This window comes from Homalodisca vitripennis, chromosome 2, assembly GCF_021130785.1.
Source record: "Homalodisca vitripennis isolate AUS2020 chromosome 2, UT_GWSS_2.1, whole genome shotgun sequence".
Lineage (NCBI taxonomy): Eukaryota > Metazoa > Arthropoda > Insecta > Hemiptera > Cicadellidae > Homalodisca > Homalodisca vitripennis.
Window position 1 is genome coordinate 98,268,669 of NC_060208.1, and position 21,676 is coordinate 98,290,344.

Consider the following 21,676-nt stretch of genomic DNA (forward strand, 5'->3'; position numbering starts at 1 on the left):
TGTAGAGAATTTAATTCTGAGAAAAATTGATATAATCAAAGTCTAAAATAAAACAGAAATAAGTACCAAAACATCGATTTTATTCAGTATAAAACCGTACGCACCTTTTTATAATAGATGTTCGAAAATGAGGCCATCATTATCAATACATTTTGCAGCACGTTTGTGTATTACTTTTGTTTGCGTTTCTTAATTTTTTCAGGAACTTCCCTGTATCTACACAGCTGAATCCATAATACGGGCAATTAATTCATCACGAGAATTCACTTTTGTCTTGTATACAATGTCTTTCATCCATCACCAGATGCAATAATCCAATGGAGATAGATCTGGTGATCTTGGTGGCCAAGGGTGAGGCCCTCTACGACCAATCCAGTGTCCAGGAAATTGATGATTTAAGTAAGCAGAAACGGCATGTGAAAAGTGGGGAGGTGCTCCGTCATGCTGGAAGTACAAATTTGTCTGAGATGTAAAGGAACATTCTCTAACAGCTGCGGCAACTCTTCTTGAAGGAAATGCAAATAGAACTCAGCATTTAGGCGTCCAGGTAATATGAAAAGGTCCAATCACAGCCGATTATGCAAAAGGCCACACCAGACATTGATTGACGCTAAATCGGTGTTGAAAGTTCTGTTCCACTACCTCATGTGGATTTTCTTCTGCCCATGAGTGTTCATTGTGCAAGTTATTGACACCATCCCGAGTGAATTGTGGCCTCATCCGTAAACAAAATACGCTTGTAGAGTTGATTATTAATATTCAAAAAGTTGCAAAACTCCAAGCGAAGCGGACCATCCCCTAGCTGTAGATGTTGAATCTTTTGTTTATGAAACGGATAAAATTTGTTTCGATTAAGTGACCTCAACAGCGTTGACTGCGAAACTCCTATCCGCCTAGAAATACGTCGTGTACTTACACCTGGACTGCGATGAATAGCATTAATAACAATATCATCATCAAGTTAGACAGCTCGTTCATAATTGGTTTCTAGTACTTGGTAGTGATCCTGTTTCCCGAAGAGTAACGAAAAAGTTCCTGAAATTGTTTTGGTATCTGGAATCCTCCTATTAGGGTAACGTAGTTCATATTCTTCTACGTTCAGTCTAGCATTACCATTACAGTAACCCAAAATAAAAACCATATCAGCGTATTCCTCTGATGTAAAATAAGTAAGGCATTTTTTTTCGCATGAATAAACAATCGAATTATAACTCACAGAAAAATTGCATTTAATAACACGATTCACAGAACCCGATCTCCTGTTGTAGCTTGCAAAACACCACTAATACACAGTTCTAACGTAACAGTACAGAATACCATTGTTGATCAGCTGTTAATTCGTGCGTTACCAACTTAGAATATAATAAAACAAAAAAACTGCATTTCGATGATTAGTAAAACAATAATGGGAAAAATGTTTGCTTCATTTATTTTCGAACATTTGATGTAAATTTTTATTTAAAAAAAAAACGTAATAAAACATGATATTTTTATTTACAAACAAATTTATTTAACAGTTAATTTTGTTTTTTTCAATTTATCTCATCTTTAGGGAACAAACATTTTGTTTTTGTTTTATTTTAACTAAATACTGTACGGTATTTCTTTACAGCTAGTAATGTATTATATACTGAATAAAATCGATTTTTTGGTACTTATTTCTGTTTTATTTTAGACTTTGATTATATCAATTTTCTCAGAATTAAATTCTCTACAATTAATGTTTGTTGATTTTATGTATTTATTACCAATTTAACAAAGTTATTGTACATCAAACTTAAAAAAACATTGTTTCGTGCCCCAATTTTTTGCATTTAACCCTGAAATCCCTCAAAAACTATTACAGGTACAGTTCTGAAACCTATTTTATTAGCTTTATCAGGTAAAAATACATAAGAATCCACGATATTTTCTTACTTAATTAACATTTCCAAAAGTTCAGTATGGCTTTATTTTACTCTTTACCCAGGAATTCAGGCGAAATCTTTCGCTAGCTGTAACTCGCTAACAAAGCGTTTTCCGACCTATGTTTATATAACATTTTTTCATTATTTTTACTAGTACAATGTGCTGTAGAAGTGGGGGGAGAACTTCATGAATCACCCTGTATATATATACAGGGTGAGTTTTTTAAAGTGATCCAATAGCTAACTTTTTAATTACACGTCTTAGCACCACACTTTAAATTTGGAACTTGCTCAATTTTAAGTTTCACTCAGGGATACACTTTCAAATTTTTTTGAAGATGGCTGCCATTTTCCAATATGGCGGTCAACTTTAAAATCTCTAATGGAACACCCTGTATTTTATGTTGTTTTTTAGATTCTACTCAACAAAATAATACATTTTTTGCTTTTGAGAGTTTTTCAATATATCTAATGGTTCAGGAGCTACGTGGACTGGAAGTTTTCATAATTTTTGCCAATATGGCGGCCAAACTTTAAAATATTTTATGGAAAATCCTGTATTTTATGTTGTTTTTATATTCTACACTACAAAATAAGACATTTTTTGCTTTTAAAAGTTTTTCTATATCTCTAATGGTTCATGGAGCTACGTGGACTGGAAAGTTTTCGGATTTTTTTCGGACTGATGGTGAAAACTTTCCAGTCCACGTAGCTCCTGAAACCAATAGCGATATTGAAAAACTTTCAGAAGCCAAAAATGTCTTATTTTGTAGAGTAGAATCTAAAAACAACATAAAATACAGGGTGTTCCATAAAAGATTTTAAAGTTGGGCGCCATATTGGAAAAAATTATGAAAACTTCCAGTCCGCGTAGCTCCTGAACCATTAGATATATTGAAAAACTCTCAAAAGCAAAAATGTATTATTTTGTTGAGTAGAATCTAAAAACAACATAAAAAACAGGGGTGTTCCATTAAAGATTTTAAAGTTGGCCACCATATTGGAAAATGGCGGCCATCTTCAAAAAATTTGAAAGTGTATTCCTGAGGAAAACTTAAAATTGAGCAAGTTCCAAATTTCAAGTGTGGTGCTAAGTCATGTAATTAAAAAGTTAGCTATTGGATCACTTTAAAAAACTCACCCTGTATATATATATATATAAACACATACACTCAACGTTGACGTAATCTTCATCTCTTAATGAAAATAAGTATTTTTGCTGTAGCCTAATGAAAATTAAATTTGGAAAATGTGTTATATTGTAAGTATTTAAATACCAGTCGCATTATTATAATCTTAGCTTGATGAAGAAATAAATAGTCGGTCTTAATTCGAAAGACTTTGAACATAAAAATGAAGGTCCTGAGTATAAATCCAGGGGAAATATTGGTAATATGAGATTTTAGACACAATTAAATCCAAAATTTTAAATTATTAAATATACTTAAATCGTTGGGTTTGTTCAAAAAATTTAACTTTGAATTAGCTCTTGACCGGTACCATAAATAATAATGGTGTAAGATATAAAATCAATTAAGAAAGTAAAAAATAAACTCTAAAAAGGTTTTAGACCCTTTTGATCACGTACACCACGGGAGCAATTTTATACTAGTATAAAATTAGATGAAGAATCGTTATCCATCAAAATTTCATTCGTGTAGTGTTCTGCACTGTCCGTTACAACAGAGTGACGAAGTCAGTACATGCAGTTATTTTTAGACCTTATCTGACAACAAAAAATTGTAATTTTAAATGTGGTAGTCTCAAACATAATGAATTCTAAGTTTAAATTTTTTAGAAACATTAAAGAATAAAACTTTAGCCATAAAAAGTACTACAAAGGTACACATACATATTGGAACCACCCAATTATATTCAATAGATACAGTATAAATTTTAATAATGAACACTGCTTGTGAATACAAATTGTTATCCACGTATGTTTTCTCTTTTATTTATAAACGAGACTAGAACTACTTCTGTTGATAAGCAGGAAAGTCACGTAACTCTGTAATTGGCTAACACTTTCAGGAGAGGAATAATGAGCAATATGAGGTTGTTATTCAGAATTGTGTTCAGCAAAACCTCGCTCGCTACTTGCTAATGAAAGAAAACCGATCCCTATCTGTCTCTATGGAAGATAACAGTTACTATTTTGTGGTCAAATTTACACCATCTACTAACTCTCTACTACCTACTAATTGTAACTATATTCGTATCGAAAATGGTACACATCGGCCTATTTGGAAGTCTCAATTTCTATCAGTCAAAAAAGAGACTCTAGTTACATTGGTCTTACCATGTTGAAAAGAAACAAAATAACACAGAATAAACTAATTGTATACAGGTGCAATATTATAATCATCTGACATATTCCAATTATCAACACCTGTTATAAAATTAATTTATTCAATGGATTGACTTCATACAAAGCTTGGACATTTTTAGCTTAACCTACAATGTCAGTTTCATAGTACGATAAATGGTTTGTAGCGTTTTATTGGCAAGGATTACTTATGAAAAATGGGATCAACAGAGCACGCATCTTGTAACGTACGGCAGGTTACAATATTTTCAATCACTTTCTTGTCAGTCTAAGTTTTATTTCAATTTCAAACTAATTTTGCGAAGACCTCGTGTCTTGAAATTTTGAACATGGCTCTTAATTTATAAAACACTTCGATAATCTTCAATTGGCTACTTTACGTAATAATCACTTGTATATGCGCATGCTAGTGCTTTTGAAACAGAGAGAATACTTTCTCTCTCCTGAAAATCAATAGTTTTTTGTTACTGGATAATAAGGTTTTTGTTCATTTGCATAGTTTTCCAGACACAGATGAACTCAGTCATAAGGTGAACCTCTGTCTACTCGTATTCATTTATACTACTTTAATATTGCAATAAAAAAATGCAGAAATCGATCTATTGGGAGTCGCTCTACGGGCCAGAATGTTGTCCAATGATGGGCGAATGCAAGGCCTCCTACGCAACCCGAGGTCTGGCGTAAGTTTAACCGTGGATAGTATGTTTTTTGATTACTATGCTTTTCGAGATAGTGTCGAAAAGAGCAGTTTCTGTTTCCACAACCGGATTCGAGTTAGTCTTGCCTAAATGTATGCCTTTGTGATCCTACTAATGTGGTGGGTGGGGGTGGGGGGTGGAAACTACGTTGAACCTGGTAATGTCAGTTTTATAATTAGAGGCATCATATGCTAGCGTAGACGGCTTGCTTAGTTGAGAAAGTGGCTTGCTCTCTCCCTCGTCACATAATGATTCTCGGTGTTCATTTTTAGGTCAATCGTCTCACAGACCGCCAGACGGGAATTGGCACGAGCCAAAGATGATAATATGAAGATGAATATAAAGGGCATAGCTGCAAGAGACGTACTTGATGTATTACCGAAGACTGGAGGAATATTGATACTGCGGTCAATCAACACAGTTTATTCCAGAAGGTTAGTTCGTCAATTGGTCAAAAATAATAGGGAGTAATTGGCGTAAATGATAGCTGCACACATTAAAACATTCCTTGAAGTGCTGTAGTCCTTACCACAAATATTCACGAATGCGGTTTTATGCTTATACATCAGATAATACCTTAAATAATAAAATTTAAGTTGAATAATATCTTTAAAAGTGGATAGTTCATTTAAAGATACAATATTATATCTTCACTAACCCATCGGATGAGACTTTCCTCTAAATGAACTGTGCTACCGGAGTGTGGAAGGAGATTTACCTACTCAACAACTCGCACATCCAAATCTCTCTGGCAAATTCCTCGCCTCGAAAGAATTTTCGTTCATCTCTTATATAAGAGGTAAGGTTTTTTTTTTTATTCCGAACACTTTTTCAACACTTAAGGTTTTCGTAAGGTTTTCTTTTTCAACACTTTTCGACTTATTCGCGTATAAAATTTTCGTTTTCAGGTAAAATATTACGTTTTCAGACGTTTTTTTGAAAATTATTGGAAAAATATACGTTTTAATAATCGAAAAACCTGCGAAGAGCAAAATTACAGCTTATAAAAAACAAAAAAAATCATGTATTTATGATCCATCCAGACCCAATACAAATGGAATTATTGCTTGTTGAAAGTTAATTGGTCTTTTCAAACGCCAAAATGGAAAGTTTCTACGTACAATGACCAAAACCCAATGCATTTTTCAGGGAAAACGCATATAACCTTTTTAAAGTCTTTTAAAAACCCTTACTTTTATTTTTTTTAATAAAAATCCCTAGCATCAAAACTAAGCAAGTTATGAAGAGAATAATGTCAATTCCTATATCCTATATTCTCTCTTCCACCTTATTTGGACATGGTTGCCACTTTAGAATTCACTTTATTTATGTTCTTATAATACGTTCTGAGTGTTTGATCAATTTAAAGTGCTTATTTTTGAAAAAAAAAAAAATGAGCTTGAAGTGAATCATTTTAGTAATTTAGAGAAAAATCGCTTTTCTTCAAAACAACTCAAAAATAATCATGATATGCGACATGTTTTAGAGTACAAAATCGTAGGTTATTCTTTTCTGAAAATCTTCGCGTTTTATTTATCTTTTGTAGGGTAAAAATTGAGTAAGATATGAACGTTTAAAGTTTGCGAGCGTTTGCGAAAAATTATTTAGATGAGCTTATAGCTCTTAATAAACTTACTAAATGCTTTTTTGACGGACTTGATTGCTTAAAACTAAGCGAGTTATGGGGGAAAAACCAAAATCATATTTTGTTGAAATTTTAACACGTGTATATACATATTGATTGATGAATACACATAGTGGCTATATTTTATGTTTTGTTGAATAATCATTTATATGCAGCATGTCCAACGAGTTACCCGACAAGCTTCTCAGATGGTTTCCTCTCGTAAAAATAACGAAAAAAACACATGTCCGGAAACAGTTTATTAGCAAACTACGGCTAGCGAAAGATATCGTCCGATTTTCTGGGAAACAAGAAATAAATCGAAACTAATGTTTTTATGGCTTACAGGTAGGTGTTCAGTTTATAGGATTCTTCCCAAACCTATAAGACCATTCATATCTGAGAGATCGGGCAAAATATACAAAATTCATTAAATTTTTACATAAGCAATAAACACAAAAACTTTTCAATGAAACGTCGAAGAGAATTTAAATCCGAAGAGAATGGAGAAAATAGGCCAATAATGTCTTTATGCGATATATTCTTCTAAATCATTGGAAATAGGCCACCCGAATTGCTCAAAATTAATAATATTCTTCCATTGCTTCACCTGATGTGATTCAAATTCAGCGTACTTTAATAAAGGTAAAAACAAATATTTATTTAGCTTTTAGAAAAAGGGTACCTAATACTTACAAGATAAAGCTCAGATTTTCTACATTAGTTCAACCGTTGAGGAGATTTTACATGCTGGTCAGTATTGTACGGCTCTTACTGTGCAACGTTATATGGGCAGGTAAAAGACATTCAGTTGAGCAAATTGAAAAAAGTAAGTAACCTTTGAATGTCTCGAAAAAAATTAGATTTTAATTGTTTTATACAAACTGATGTTAAGCTAGCCTTGCTCGTGCCAACAATTGGAGCCTTAAATGAGCACATATAGGGTTTAGTTACAAAAGCAGTTGTGGCTAGGGAATAAAACTGTAAACCCATTTAATTCTGGGTGGCACAATATCGAAGGAGAATGCAACCCATTAAAACTCCGGATCAACCTGAACCTGATGAGTTATTAAGAATGATTTTTCGTAGCTGACAAAAGGGGTGCGGTTCAGCGTGTGGTTGCCGGAGGGTACGCAGCTGGAGTTTTACTACAATTCAGCATGCATAACATGTAATGGAGATATCTGCCACAACACGATTCCAATTATGGACCAAGAGGAAGACGAGATAGAAGACGAAGATGAGGTGGAAAGAAAGAGTGAGAAGAAATATTAATTCTTTAAATTTATATTCTGTAATAATAAAATTAATTGTATGTATTTTTATAATAGTAAAAGTTGTTAATTTTTTTCAAATATGAGTTGTTTTCACCCATACAAATAAAAAAAACAACCCCGGACACAGAGTTATCTTTAACTAGAGAATAAGTAAACTTAAATCAACATTTTTATACAATTTGGTTTCACGGTTACTTAATAACAATTTCGATATAATTTTGTAATGGTAGCTATCATAAAGGGTGGTTTTTAGGGATCGAAATTGTTTAATATATACAAGAAGCTGTCCATTGACGTTATTTTATCGTATTTACAGATAATTGCACGCTTGAAACTAGTATTTTGTGGAATTTTCGAATGGGGGTAGTTTTCACCCCTAATAAATAAAAATCAACCTCCGGCACAGGGTCAACTTTAAACGTAGAGATAAATACGAAAAACTGAAGTCCAAATTTTTATGCAAATCGATGTTTAATCAGTTAAATAACTGCTTAATAACATTTTTATTATTATTTTTTTAACAATTTATGTCATAACGTGTGGCTGTTAAGGCCAAAACTGATTACTGAATAATATAATATTCATTATATATTCATTCATTCATTTAAATTGTTAAATGACGTTCCTTTAACTGATATAAACATGATTTCAATTAATAACATGCTCCAATCTAAAGGTTTTTAATTATTTCCGAATAGGTGTGGTTTCTACCCCTAAAATACAACCCTCGGCACAGGATAGATTTTGGAATAAATGTTAATTAGAACCTAAATCCAAATTTTTATATAAAATCGGAAAACAGTTTACACTTTTATTACCGCCATTGACTGGACTATTAAAAAAGGTTGACAAGTCATGTAGTATATTTAATATAAATAACACAGGAAAAGCTATCCAATTTAGATATTGCATTGATCAGAAAGCTACAATCTCAACCAAGCCAATCAGTGGCGATTACTCACTATTCGTGATGTAGAAAGAAAACAATTCTTGTTAACAATACTCCTTGTTAGCGAACACGAAGTAATTGGCACTTGGCAAAATAATCATAGGATCAAGTCAATTTGACAAATTGTAGTATGTGACTAAAAAGTAAACATTCCATAATAGACCCAATTATCTGCCCGTAAGAAGAATCTGATTTAAGAGTTTGACTCACTACTTTGAGGGACGCCATGGAACCTACAGTGTTTTGTATTGTTGTTCCTCTGGCACTTAACATATGCAGTGCTCCGGTTGACTTTGATCCGTTGTTTCATCGTGAGTTAGTTTAATACCGCTTAGCTAAATTTTTTATTTTATTAGATAGGCATTTTAGAATTAATTATACCTGTTACATATACATAGATAAACAAACCTAATATTTATTAGATATTAATAATCAATACAATATTTCTAAGAAACAATATACAGTGAAGGAGGAGATTTCATAGTTCTGAATTCGCCTCGATTAAAGACACGTTTAATTTTTGTTTAGGAGCCGAGAGACAATTTCTTTGAAATCGATAGAGTAATTTTTCCTAAGAAAGAAATTGATCTTCAGAGTGCTAGTTTCGGTGGAGATTGAAGCGAAGGGTATAAAAAGGGTTAAAAATATCAAGTGGTAATTTAGAAAATTACATTTCTCGTAGCACGACACACTTACAACCGACTGTCACATACATGAATGATATCACCGACAGACAAAACTAGATAAAGGGGTAAAATTGTCACCTTGCAGCCAATGAGTCGGTCTGTGTATGTATGGTTAGGCTGGTGCTAACTATAGTTTTCGTGTTGTTTGGGGAAACAAAGCGAGATAAACACATGTTAGTATGAACTTTGGCTTGTTTTTGTGTATACTATCATTTTTGTAAGTAGTGCCAACCTCCAACTCTCGTCAGTCATCCTATATATTCTTATCATATAATAAATATACGAACTAAAGCAATGTTTTTTCCGATGGTCTTTAAAGATTCCATAATTTAGAAGTGGTTTCTGTGATAATGATAACTTCCAATGACTATCACTAAATTTGAGGAATGTTGAAATGGCACTGAAAAAGAGTTTACCTATGGCACTTCTCATTATAATGTAACATTTTGCTTCATTAGTTCATATGTGAACTTGTGAGTACTTGCAGTTATACATTTAAGCTTTTTTTAATATAACTGAACTTGTTGCCAACACTTTAGTTGTTTAATAAATAATCATCGGACTCAATAATTATTTAGAATCGCGGTAGTTTAGTTTAATTATTTAAAATAATTCGCTTAACTACTAATATTTCGTTATATGACAATTCGTTTACGTTAAATAAATAAATTTGAAAATATTACATTTTCAACTATGATGTCCATAAACTTAAATTTTCAAAACTTTGAATAATTTTGTTCACAGTAAGACAAGAGCGCTCTATTACTCTCAATACAGGCAATGATTCCGGAATAGCAGAAGGGAAAATTGTGTAAGTATATTTATTTGTGTAAACATTTTTATTAATTTTGATCATTTTAATTTTGATAAAAAAAATAGTAAATTCATACTACTTACTGCATACTATTACCTGCTGAACTAAGAAATGTATATTTTATGGTTATTTCAAGGTTACATTGTTTCAATTTTTTATTTTTATTAATAAATGTGTCTTAGTTATTTTTCAGCAAACCATAGCGGAGTTTTGATTCATATAAGATTAAATTGTATATTTTGATTAGAAATAACATATTTTAAACTACTTAGAGTAGCAAGATTTATGGTCCAGAATAAAAGTAAAATGAACGAGTGGCTTAGAAGTGACAATTGCATTAGTCATTTTAAATTTTATAAAAGGATAAAACAGTGATACATTACACATCAATGGAAAAATTTATATAAAATATATTATTATGAAATAATAACTAAAATTATAATTGAAATAGTTTAGTCAATAAATGATTAATTCAACAACATTTCATAATTTTCTTTAAAAACTCTTTGCTTTCATTCCCAGACCTATATTGGAATTTGCATTTAAAATGTTACTAATTCCTGACGTAAGTGCTTGAATTTAGAGGTTGCAATAAACAATAAAAGCCTACAGTTTAAAGAGCGATTGATTAAAATATTTTTGAAAGTTTAAAGATTATGTAGATTGGTAAGCGAATCTCAAATCAGAAGAAGTATGGATCAAAACAAAGAATAGTGCTCTAAAACGATTAATATTTTTGTTTAAACAAAAAAAATAAAAAGAATTTTTGAAAAAATCCAAAATTTGATTGTCGCGAGATGATGACTACAATGCAAAAGTCTGCTTCCTTTTCAACAAAATTCAAATCATTTATAAAACTTTAAACACAAAACGCCACTCAATGCCTAGGCTGATTTTTAAAAATATTGCTATTAACTGGATTGAAATAATTTGGTTCCAAAATAATTATTTTTAAGTTCTTCCAGAGCCTGTATAGACAGCCAAGTAATTTTTTTGAAACGAATTGCAAAAAACCGGACGGTAAAACAGAAAATTTAACACCCTTCATATTGTATGTACAAAATCTAAGTACTCTAATGAATTACTCAGAACAATAAAATATTTAAATCTGGTGGATTTGCCGAATTATTTTATAAATTTTAATTTGTTAAATATCAATCGTGATTCAAGAATACGGTTTCACACCTTAAACAGTTATTATTGACAAACTACATTTTTTAGAATTTTTGGGTTTTTGAAGTGATATCTAAAACGACTGAACAAATAGCAGGGCTGGGTTTAACTCATTAAAAAAGAAACATTAAATGTGAGGGTTTACTAACTATATTTGATATTTTTCAGTAAGTATGTCTGTGGCTCAAAAAAAAAAAAAAATGAAACTGTCATAATTATCAAGAAATGCTCTATTTTAGTTGTCATAAGTTCATAAGTTATAATATGTTGCAAATTATTGAACTCTATAACTACAGATTTCGTTTCAAGAGTAATTTAAAATTGGAAAGTATATCTAGAAAATTAGGGAGATATTCTAAATAATTTACGAGGGTCGTCCATAAAGTAACCGCCGTTTGGGCGTGGCACGATAAGTAGTGGGGGTAGCTCCGCCATTCTCACATCGGTGTGCGCAGCCGTTCAGTACGCTTCTAGCTGTGCAAGGGAGAGCATCGTGCGATCGCGCGTTCTTTTGGTACAACGTAAAAACATGAGCGCCGTGATAGAAAATCCCGCCACGTGTGAAGTGCGTGGTGTAATAAGATTTCGATGGTCGAAAAGTTACACAGCAGCTGAAATTCATCGTGAATTGAGTGCGGTGTATGGCCCAAACATTATGAGCGAAGGTGTAGTCCGTCAATGCAATGGGGTCATACCGCTTCGCCAAGCAAGCCGAAGAAAGCTCGCCAATCTTTTTCAGCGAGAAAATTGATGGCTACAGTTTTTTGGGATGCTAAGGGCATCTTGCTCGTTGAATTTATGGAGCGTGGTACGACCATTACAGCTGCAGCTTACTGTGAAACCTTAAAACGGCTACGACGAGCGATTCAAAACAAGCGTCGTGGTCTTCTGACATCTGGTGTTGTGTTTGTCCATGACAACGCCTGCCCTCATACAGCTCAAAGAACAACAGAATTTTTGGAAAAGTTCAAATGGGACGTTTTTGACCACCCCCTCTACAGCCCGGATTTGGCTCCCAGTGATTTCCATCTTTTCCCGTACATGAAGCGGTGGCTTGCATCTCAGAGGTTTGCGAGTGATGAAGAGCTTCAAAACGCTGTAACATGTTGGCTACGTTCTCAGGCGGCAGATTTTTTTAAAGACGGAATTTAAAAAACTGTTAAAAGATATGATAAGTACTTGAATTTGTATGGTGAATATGTAGAAAAGTAGAGAAAAGCTGCAGTTTCAACATTTATATAATAAAATCTTTGTATCTCAACTAGTTTATTTTTTATTTCAAAACGGAGGTTACTTTGTGGACGACCCTCGTACTTTGTGATTAGGCTTACTGAGGGGTGCTTATATGGCTAATCGTATTATAGATACGAAAGGTTTACAAATCTAACTGACTTGCTGCTTCTAGTAATACAGCTCAGACAGACAAGCAACTCATCATCAACATCGAGACCAAGGTGTTGCCTCGAGATATTCTAAATAATTTACTTTGTGATTAGGCTTACTGAGGGGTGCTTATATGGCTAATCGTATTATAGATAGGAAAGGTTTACAAATCTAACTGACTTGCTGCTTCTAGTAATACAGCTCAGACAGACAAGCAACTCATCATCAACATCGAGACCAAGGTGTTGCCTCGAGATATTCTAAATAATTTACTTTGTGATTAGGCTTACTGAGGGGTGCTTATATGGCTAATCGTATTATAGATACGAAAGGTTTACAAATCTAACTGACTTGCTGCTTCTAGTAATACAGCTCAGACAGACAAGCAACTCATCATCAACATCGAGACCAAGGTGTTGCCTCGAGATATTCTAAATAATTTACTTTGTGATTAGGCTTACTGAGGGGTGCTTATATGGCTAATCGTATTATAGATAGGAAAGGTTTACAAATCTAACTGACTTGCTGCTTCTAGTAATACAGCTCAGACAGACAAGCAACTCATCATCAACATCGAGACCAAGGTGTTGCCTCGAGATATTCTAAATAATTTACTTTGTGATTAGGCTTACTGAGGGGTGCTTATATGGCTAATCGTATTATAGATAGGAAAGGTTTACAAATCTAACTGACTTGCTGCTTCTAGTAATACAGCTCAGACAGACAAGCAACTCATCATCAACATCGAGACCAAGGTGTTGCCTCGAGATATTCTAAATAATTTACTTTGTGATTAGGCTTACTGAGGGGTGCTTATATGGCTAATCGTATTATAGATAGGAAAGGTTTACAAATCTAACTGACTTGCTGCTTCTAGTAATACAGCTCAGACAGACAAGCAACTCATCATCAACATCGAGACCAAGGTGTTGCCTCGAGATATTCTAAATAATTTACTTTGTGATTAGGCTTACTGAGGGGTGCTTATATGGCTAATCGTATTATAGATAGGAAAGGTTTACAAATCTAACTGACTTGCTGCTTCTAGTAATACAGCTCAGACAGACAAGCAACTCATCATCAACATCGAGACCAAGGTGTTGCCTCAATTCAATGTTTACCTGGACAGCCTGCAGCAATCCCCGCGCATGCAATGTACCACCAAAGATGAGCAGGGGGAGGGAACAACCAAGAAGCGAGTATTTACTTGCATCTCCATGTCCAACATGTGTTGCCCCTCCACGACCACCTGCATTTGTTCAGGTATTTCTGAACGAATTACCAAACTTGTGGGTGTAATTGGGTTTTACTTGTAGCAAAATGAAGTTTTATATAATTGCATAGCTTTTACATGGTCAGATGAATTACCTGTCTGTAATTTTAAACAGCGGTTTTTTCTCTATTCAGGGCTTGAGCAATTCAAATTTTGGTAAGGAATTGGAAGTGTATTGTTATAGATAATATTATATATTTAATAGGAGCAGTAATTGCCTTACTGTAGCCCAAGGACGTAGCCTGCGAAGTGGTTCAAGGGGTCCGGACAAATTTTTAATTTCTCTAATTACTTTTTTACTAAACGATTATTATTATTATTTAAATAATTCAGTATTACTGAAATGTACTGCTGAATGATAGTTCTCAACAAAGAAACAGGCTTTTTAAGAAACAAAATAGGGCAATACTCTCTATCCACTACGGGAAAATATCAGTTGTCTAGAACTACCTCCCCCAAAGTTTTTCTTGGCTACGGTCTTGCTGCACCCATTCCCAGACTATACTTAGTCTGAGTTTCAGTCAATATAGTACAAATAGGCCCAAACAAGAGGGATGGGAAAAACTATAGGTTCAAAGAAACGTCATAACCTAAATATTAGCTCGTTATTTTTCTATTTTCAGTTGAATTTGTTTTTTTTCCCTTTGCAATTGAACAATTCGGACTTCACTACCTTAGGCCAGGGAGAGAAATCCTAGAGTCGACGTTTATTAACTGTCTTAGAGAGCACTTAAGTTGTAATATGAAAGAGTCATGTGTTAACTTTTAAACGGAAGTAGGCATATTTGAGTATCACATTATTTCAGGGGTTATACAAACCTTCGATACAATTGTACTTAGACTAGCAGTTTTTGCTTGACAGACACAAAAATTAAATCAATTACGTCTATAACATTTACGATTAAATTATACTCCTGAAATAAACATTTGCCTGTTTTGCGTGCCACTAGCCCCATTAATTCTCGTTTGTGTAACTCAGTTTTTATTTTCGAGAATGAATGCAATATACGTAAATTTGATCCACTACCGTGAAATACCTTGCTCCTGAACTCATTTCCCTATTTTATCGTGTATCCTGTAAATGTTTTAAAAAATTAATCAGTGTTGTATCTCTCAGAGAAAACAGACTCACTACTCTCTCGATGCTTTCTCATATCAAACAATTGCGCTTTGTTTCAGGTGCAATGTTTCGTGATCCCATTTGCAATGGTCAGAGGCTTGCTGCGCTCGCTTATTTCCTAAAATTATAGTGATCGACGGAATGTCTCATTGAGTTATGTTATTGCTCGCCCCTTAAATTGTTTTTCTTTCGGTTAATGTAATCGGTGATGTAATCAAGTAAATAGCAGGTTAAGTAGTTATATCTCTTGCGTCTAAAATCATCTGTGCGCGATGTGTCAATCTTATGACAAGTTAGGCCTAATCCACTCCAGAAACATAGCTGTATTAATTATAAAAACAGAGGTAAAACTGACCCAACCACTTCAAAGGTGTAAGGAAACTCTGCTTGCTTTGTGAATCTACTGCCAAGTATTTCGTTGCAACCGGGTTTTTATCTTCAAAAGCATTTAATAACAAACTAATGCTATGTGAAGGAACAGGATTTTTCCTGACATTTGCCATCGTTCTGTGAAACCAAAAATCAGTAACGCCAGGGTTATTGAAATACACGCACTGAGATTTCAGTGTAACTTTTGAGCTGTTTGGGTTTCTAATACCGAACCAAGATGGTGACCCGGCTTCAAGTCTCATAATGTATGGGTGCATGCAATGCCTTTTCTATGTAATTCTTTGGTCGCTGATTGATACCAAGAGTTTGCTGCAATGTATTTCTAATGGAAGTGTTCGCATATTTTGAAGGAGACAGAGTTGTCCTCCTCCGCCGACATCACTTCCTTTTGGGAGGCAGAAAAACATGAACCGATAGCCATAATGACATTTCATTTTCACATTAAGTCAGTCTTTTCTTTCTAATAATGTAGTTTTTTTAGATCAGCAATAAGAACAACCCTTCCAAAAAATAGTGGCCTTCAGATAAATACCAAAGTACCTGTTTTTATTAAAAATTTACTAATAAAAATACACGTGAATAAGTTTTAAAACTCAACAGTATTTAATTTGTTATTGTTAAACGAATACTGGAACATTACTTATTTATTATGTTTTCTTATTGAAACAAAGTAAATATAGAAAAAAAACATTTCATTTGTCATACTTAGTTAATTATTACTTTCCTTACAAACTTCTGTGCGTGCGTCTTTGCAAAATTTTTGTAGCACAAGTTCCATAGTTTACTGCATGATATTTTTGGGTTTCTTTAACTTGCAGCACTGTGTTTTTAGATTATCATCTCTTTCTTCGTTTACTCATCATCAGAAGAGTTACGAAGTGCCAGAACAATTATCTTATCTAAAGTTTGTAATTTTTATTTTAGGATGACATTTGTTGTAAATAATAGGGAACTTACAAAAGATGTATTAAAGAGAAGTTCAAACATGAGCTTATTGTACCACTTTACATTTCTTCTCAAAGGGCTTGAATTTTGGAGCTGACTGATCAGATCACATTAGAATAAATACATTGGTATGCGTATAGACTTCTTCAAACGAATCGTTAACAACGAACAAATTATACAGCTGAAATGGTGAAGAATTGTGTTTTTTTCTTCTAAACATTGCTCTGAAAATTGAGGTTGGGAGTTATTTTGAAAAGACTGTAGGCCTTTAGGATTAAAGTTATGTGTTTTGATTAGGTTGTATTAGAGTTATCATCATACCTTGAAAAATTCAATTCCCTGAATCTGAACTTCCACCGATAAAATTGGTATAGGACTTGAAGAAAAGTATTCTGGATTTGCATCAAAATCGCAATCAAAGAGGTCTCGAGTGAAGTAGGGGTACTGGGCATTTTTTCATAGGGCATCATCACTGTTTAGACTAATAGGATCTTCATGTACACTTCTTGGTGGATCATCCAATACTTCACTGACGATGTTAGCTACCTTTCCCTCATCATCACAACTAACTTCACCCATTTTAATAATAACAAAAACATTCACACAAAAAAACTTAATTAGCCAGGTTATGATTTTAAATTGCCTGTTTTCAACAAAATAACCTTGATACATACACAACAAAGTAATATAATTGTTCTACTTCTACCCTTTCAATTGCAGTTTATTTGAAGTGTTTTAGTGGTACAAATTTATTGATTTTTTTGTCATTAATTGGTTTTGATAAGTAGCCTTATACATTTTTAGAGTTTATTTCCTTGCAAGGTTTGGTTTTTATATTGGTTTAGAACATGAAGACTAGAAACAACTTTTTCTACACTCTAGAATATAAACATTCAGATTATTAGTTTGCTTTCAACCTGCAACTATTGGGTACAAAACCATAAACAAGTCAATTCAGTAACAAGCTGTTTACTTGATACAATAGCTAATTACACAGAGAAATAATTATAAACAGGGTAAAGGTTTTACGATGAGGACCACCGGAGGTTCACAATCATAAAATTATATGAAATCGAAAAGATATCCTTATTGAGGTAGTTATCAGTTGATGCACAACCTATTAAAAAATCGTCAGGATTTTGACTGTTACAGGTTAAGTTGCCTTGTTGCTAGAAGAGAAACTAGTGAGAATCACGGGTGGTCCTCATGGCCTCACAGGAAAATTATTTAGGGCCACTGGTGGTCAACGTATTAAACGGCGTTAAACATTATTATTCGCATTTAGTTCTTTTTATCATGACTGGCTGGAAGTAATTTTCTTTGACCTTGTGTTCTGAGCCAAAACATAAAACAATCTAGAACTAATAAAATATAAGGAATACATACTAAAGTTAAAAAGATACTTATTGGTTTGTTTCAGAAACAAACCAACCAACCGCTGTTTCAACGATTGTTCCTGACCTAAATAACTGCAAAGAACTCTGTGGGCAATGTATGACAACAGCAATTGTTCCAACTTATTTTGTTCCAACTACTTCTACTTCTGCTACGGACAACTGCCCAGAACTATGCAGCCAATGTATGGTAACTGCTATTATTCCAACTTATTTTGTTCCAACCACTTCTAATTCTGCTACGGACAACTGCCCAGAACTTTGTATGCAATGTATGGCAACAACTACATTACTTCCAACTAATATTGTCCGAACTACATGTTTTACTGTTCCAAACAACTGTCCACAGCTTTGCAAGCAATGTATGGCAAATACAATGGTTCCGGCTGTTATTGTTCGATCTACTTCTGCTCCTGCTCCATTTAATTGTCCAGAACTCTGTAGGCAGTGTAACAGAATCATACCAAATCCAAAACCTACAGAATTGATACCCCATTCACTTCAGTGCACAGAACTGTGTAAACAGTGTCAAACAACAGAACCCAAACTGTCACCTCTGAACGAATGTTTATCAGATTGTCAAGCAAGCTGTCACAAGAAATACCCAACACCCTTCCCTGAAAAGTGTGATGAACTATGCAAACAATGTCAGCCTGCAAAAATTATTGAACAGAGTGAAACTAAATGTATTAGCTGTAATACTTTGTGTGCTATGTGCAAAAGAGTGAAATTTCCCCATCGTCAAAAAAGAGAATTAAGTCTCGAATCAGATAGGTTTCGACCTCTAATCATAAACATTGATGGGGTAGACTCAAAAGATGCCTCTTACAAAATAAACATTGAGGGCTGTCAAACAACAAAATGCAGTCAAAAACACTATTCGCCTACAACTTACGATTTAGTACCTGGTTCATCAAAATGCATACATTTTTGTGACAGATGTACGTTGAAGCCAAATCCAGCCAAATTATTAGTACATGGGTCTTTAAGATGTATAAACCTTTGCGATAAATGTGGACTTACAACAAAACCTGTCAATTCATTAATATATGAGAACTCACATAAGCCTTTGACTTCTGCATCAAAACATATCGACTCCTGGTTTTCTAGTTTTTCAAAATACATTAATCTTTGCCAGAACTGTACGCTGGGACCAAAACCTGTCGATCCCTTTATTTCTGATTCCTCAAAATGTATAAATCTCTGTGAGAAGTGTAAAACAGCTGCTAAACTTGCAGATTCATTACTTCCTGATGCCTTAATGTGCATAAATCTTTGCAAAAATTGTAAGAAAGCGAACATACCTGTCATTTCCTTAGATCCTGTTTCCTCAAAATGCATTAATTTTTGTAAGAAGTGCGAGCAAGCTTCAAAAGTCTATTCCTTAGTTCCTGGTTCCTCAAAATGCATTAACCTTTGCGAGGGTTGTGAATCAAATCTACCTTCTACTAGTCAATTATTACCTTGTTCTGTAGAATGCATAATTCTCTGTGCTAAATGTAAAAGCATTTCAAAACCGATTCATTCTGATTTGAAACCTAGTCTTCCTACTACAATTCCAACAAATTCTTTTCTACCTGGATCTACAATGTGCTTAAATTTATGCAAAAAATGTTTTAACTTCCATTTAAACTTGACTCCAGGATCTAGGGAATGTGAAAGCGTTTGTCACCAATGCAATGCACTCGTACATGAACCACAGTCGAAACTACAGCCAGGTTCTCAGAAGTGTATGATACGTTGCAAGCAGTGTAAATTCTTTCCCGCCAAGAAATTGAAAATTTCAAGAAAAAATTGTACACATGATTTCTCACCTTAATATTGAATGTTTTCATTTAGCATATATAAGTTTTTATGAAAATACTGGAATTAAATATGTTAACCACTGCTTTTGAGTTGTTTCTTAAATCACTTTCAAATCTGCTCCTTTTCTACTCCTACTTTATGGTTCCAAAATTAGTTTTAAAAACGGAAATAGAATTCAGTCAAAATATTCATAGTAAACTCTTATCAAATAAAAGCGTTATGTTAATGTTGGTATAACCTAAAATCCGGTATAATTGGTAATGTATTACAAACAGGTAAATATATATTTAATGGTAGCCTAAATATAAATTTAAAAAAAATACAGAAAATACTAAAACAAGAAAAGTGTATACATATTTCATTTTGAAGAATGTAAAATGTAATTTTGTTAAAAATATTTTTTTTAAATCAAATACATGAATGAATACGTAAGAGAGAAATATTGAGTAGTTCACAATATAGTTTTGGGTTTCAAAGGGAATATCTGGTTTAAATTATCATGGATTTAAAAGCTGTTTTTGATCATGTATTTCGTAATTGAAACTGTTACTAAATGACATTATATAAGTTGTTTATTAAGGTGGTGCAATCAGTTTTCTTACAAACCCCATCGATTTTTTTAAAGGTGGAAAATATCTTTTGTCTTACATTCATAAGATCACTCCCTTTAAGATAACTTAATTGAGTACCAAAGAAAGTAGAAACATTTTTGTTTGATAAATTCACGTGAAATTGCAAGAATTTAAAGCATGCAGTTTGGGCAATTTTGTAATGAGGCCCAAATAAACATGACTGAAGGTAAAACTGAAGGTAACGCCATAACTCTTGTGCATACTGTACAAATGTCATATTTTTATCATCAACCAATTTTAATTGGATCTATCTGATTAGAAATTAGACTGTCTACCTTAAATTCAGTTACCTTAATGAGCTATGATTTGTACTTAAATTTTTTTTCCAATTTCAAAATTTATGGCACTGCCAACTTCACTTTAAGTGCTTTTACAGAATGGCGCAAAATACATCATCTTTAAAACTATCGTTCCAAATTTATGAAATGGACTAATTTTATTTTTGGTAAGATTTTATTATTTGTTATAATTATTAAACGAATTTCATGGTCTTTAAGTCATCCTGTATTTAATTCCAACTGACAAATGTCTCAGAGAACTATAAATGTTTTAACACATTCATATTTTTAATTTTTAAGGGTTCATAGTAACTGCTAAACTGTTTATAGCAAAACAGAAGAAGAACATTTTTAAAGGGTGTATCTAATTTCATGTAAGCGTTACCATTTAATATACGTATGTATATATTTTAATCTAGTCAATGATTAACATGACACAAAACCACATCTCTATACAAATAATCATCCTTTAACAAATATTTAACTTCTTTTAAACGTAAAGTAAACTATTGATAGTAAAAAAAAAATGGTGAAGTATAATGACTGATTTATAAAGCGATAAAGCATTCTTCAACACATTTTGTGTATTTTAAATCTGAATAAATATGTTTTTATCATACTGCACAAATAGCAGCTGTTTTGTTATTTTTAAGTTGTGCCATGAAGTATTGTTTATTGTTCCCTTATAACAGAAATATCAGAAATATTCTGTCACACAATTGTTTTTTATTCCGCTAAACTTAAAATTTGTTACTCTTTTAGCACAGGTAAAAACAGTATTTGTTTTGATAGGTATGCAAATTTGCAATAGTATGACTATGTTGAGTTATTATGTAATAAAAATTTAATAAAACTTCCAAATTCCATACCTATAATCAGATTTGAAACAATAATAAATCATCTAAGTTACAGTGACTTAATTTTAATGAAAACTTTAATTTTACTGTCATTTTATCAAAACATACTTCCATTTATACTTTCAGATAAAAGAGAGTACAGTT

At 33.0% G+C, this 21,676-nt stretch overlaps 1 protein-coding gene across 2 annotated transcripts; it reads left to right on the forward strand.

Annotated features, from left to right (window-relative positions):
* Nucleotides 1-8,995: 8,995 nt before the first annotated feature.
* On the forward strand, nt 8,996-19,847 carry LOC124354403. Of its 2 annotated transcripts, XM_046804831.1 has the most exons (4): nt 8,996-9,092; nt 10,212-10,278; nt 13,886-14,100; nt 17,986-19,847. In XM_046804831.1, exons 1-4 carry the CDS (start codon nt 9,008-9,010, stop codon nt 19,776-19,778), a joined length of 2,160 nt encoding a protein of 719 aa, XP_046660787.1. In that variant the 5' UTR covers nt 8,996-9,007; the 3' UTR covers nt 19,779-19,847. The 2 variants fall into 2 exon arrangements, with proteins under 2 accessions (XP_046660787.1, XP_046660788.1); XM_046804832.1 differs by lacking the exons at nt 13,886-14,100; nt 17,986-19,847 and adding an exon at nt 12,860-12,972.
* Nucleotides 19,848-21,676: the final 1,829 nt, after the last annotated feature.

Coding starts and splice junctions, on each gene's coding strand:
- LOC124354403 (XM_046804831.1), top strand. CDS start 9,008: ATGGAACCTACAGTGTTTTGTATTGTTGTTCCTCTGGCACTTAACATA. Junction 10,279..13,885: donor ATAGCAGAAGGGAAAATTGT/GTAAGTATATTT, acceptor TGCTGCTTCTAG/TAATACAGCTCAGACAGACA. Junction 14,101..17,985: donor GACCACCTGCATTTGTTCAG/GTATTTCTGAAC, acceptor GGTTTGTTTCAG/AAACAAACCAACCAACCGCT.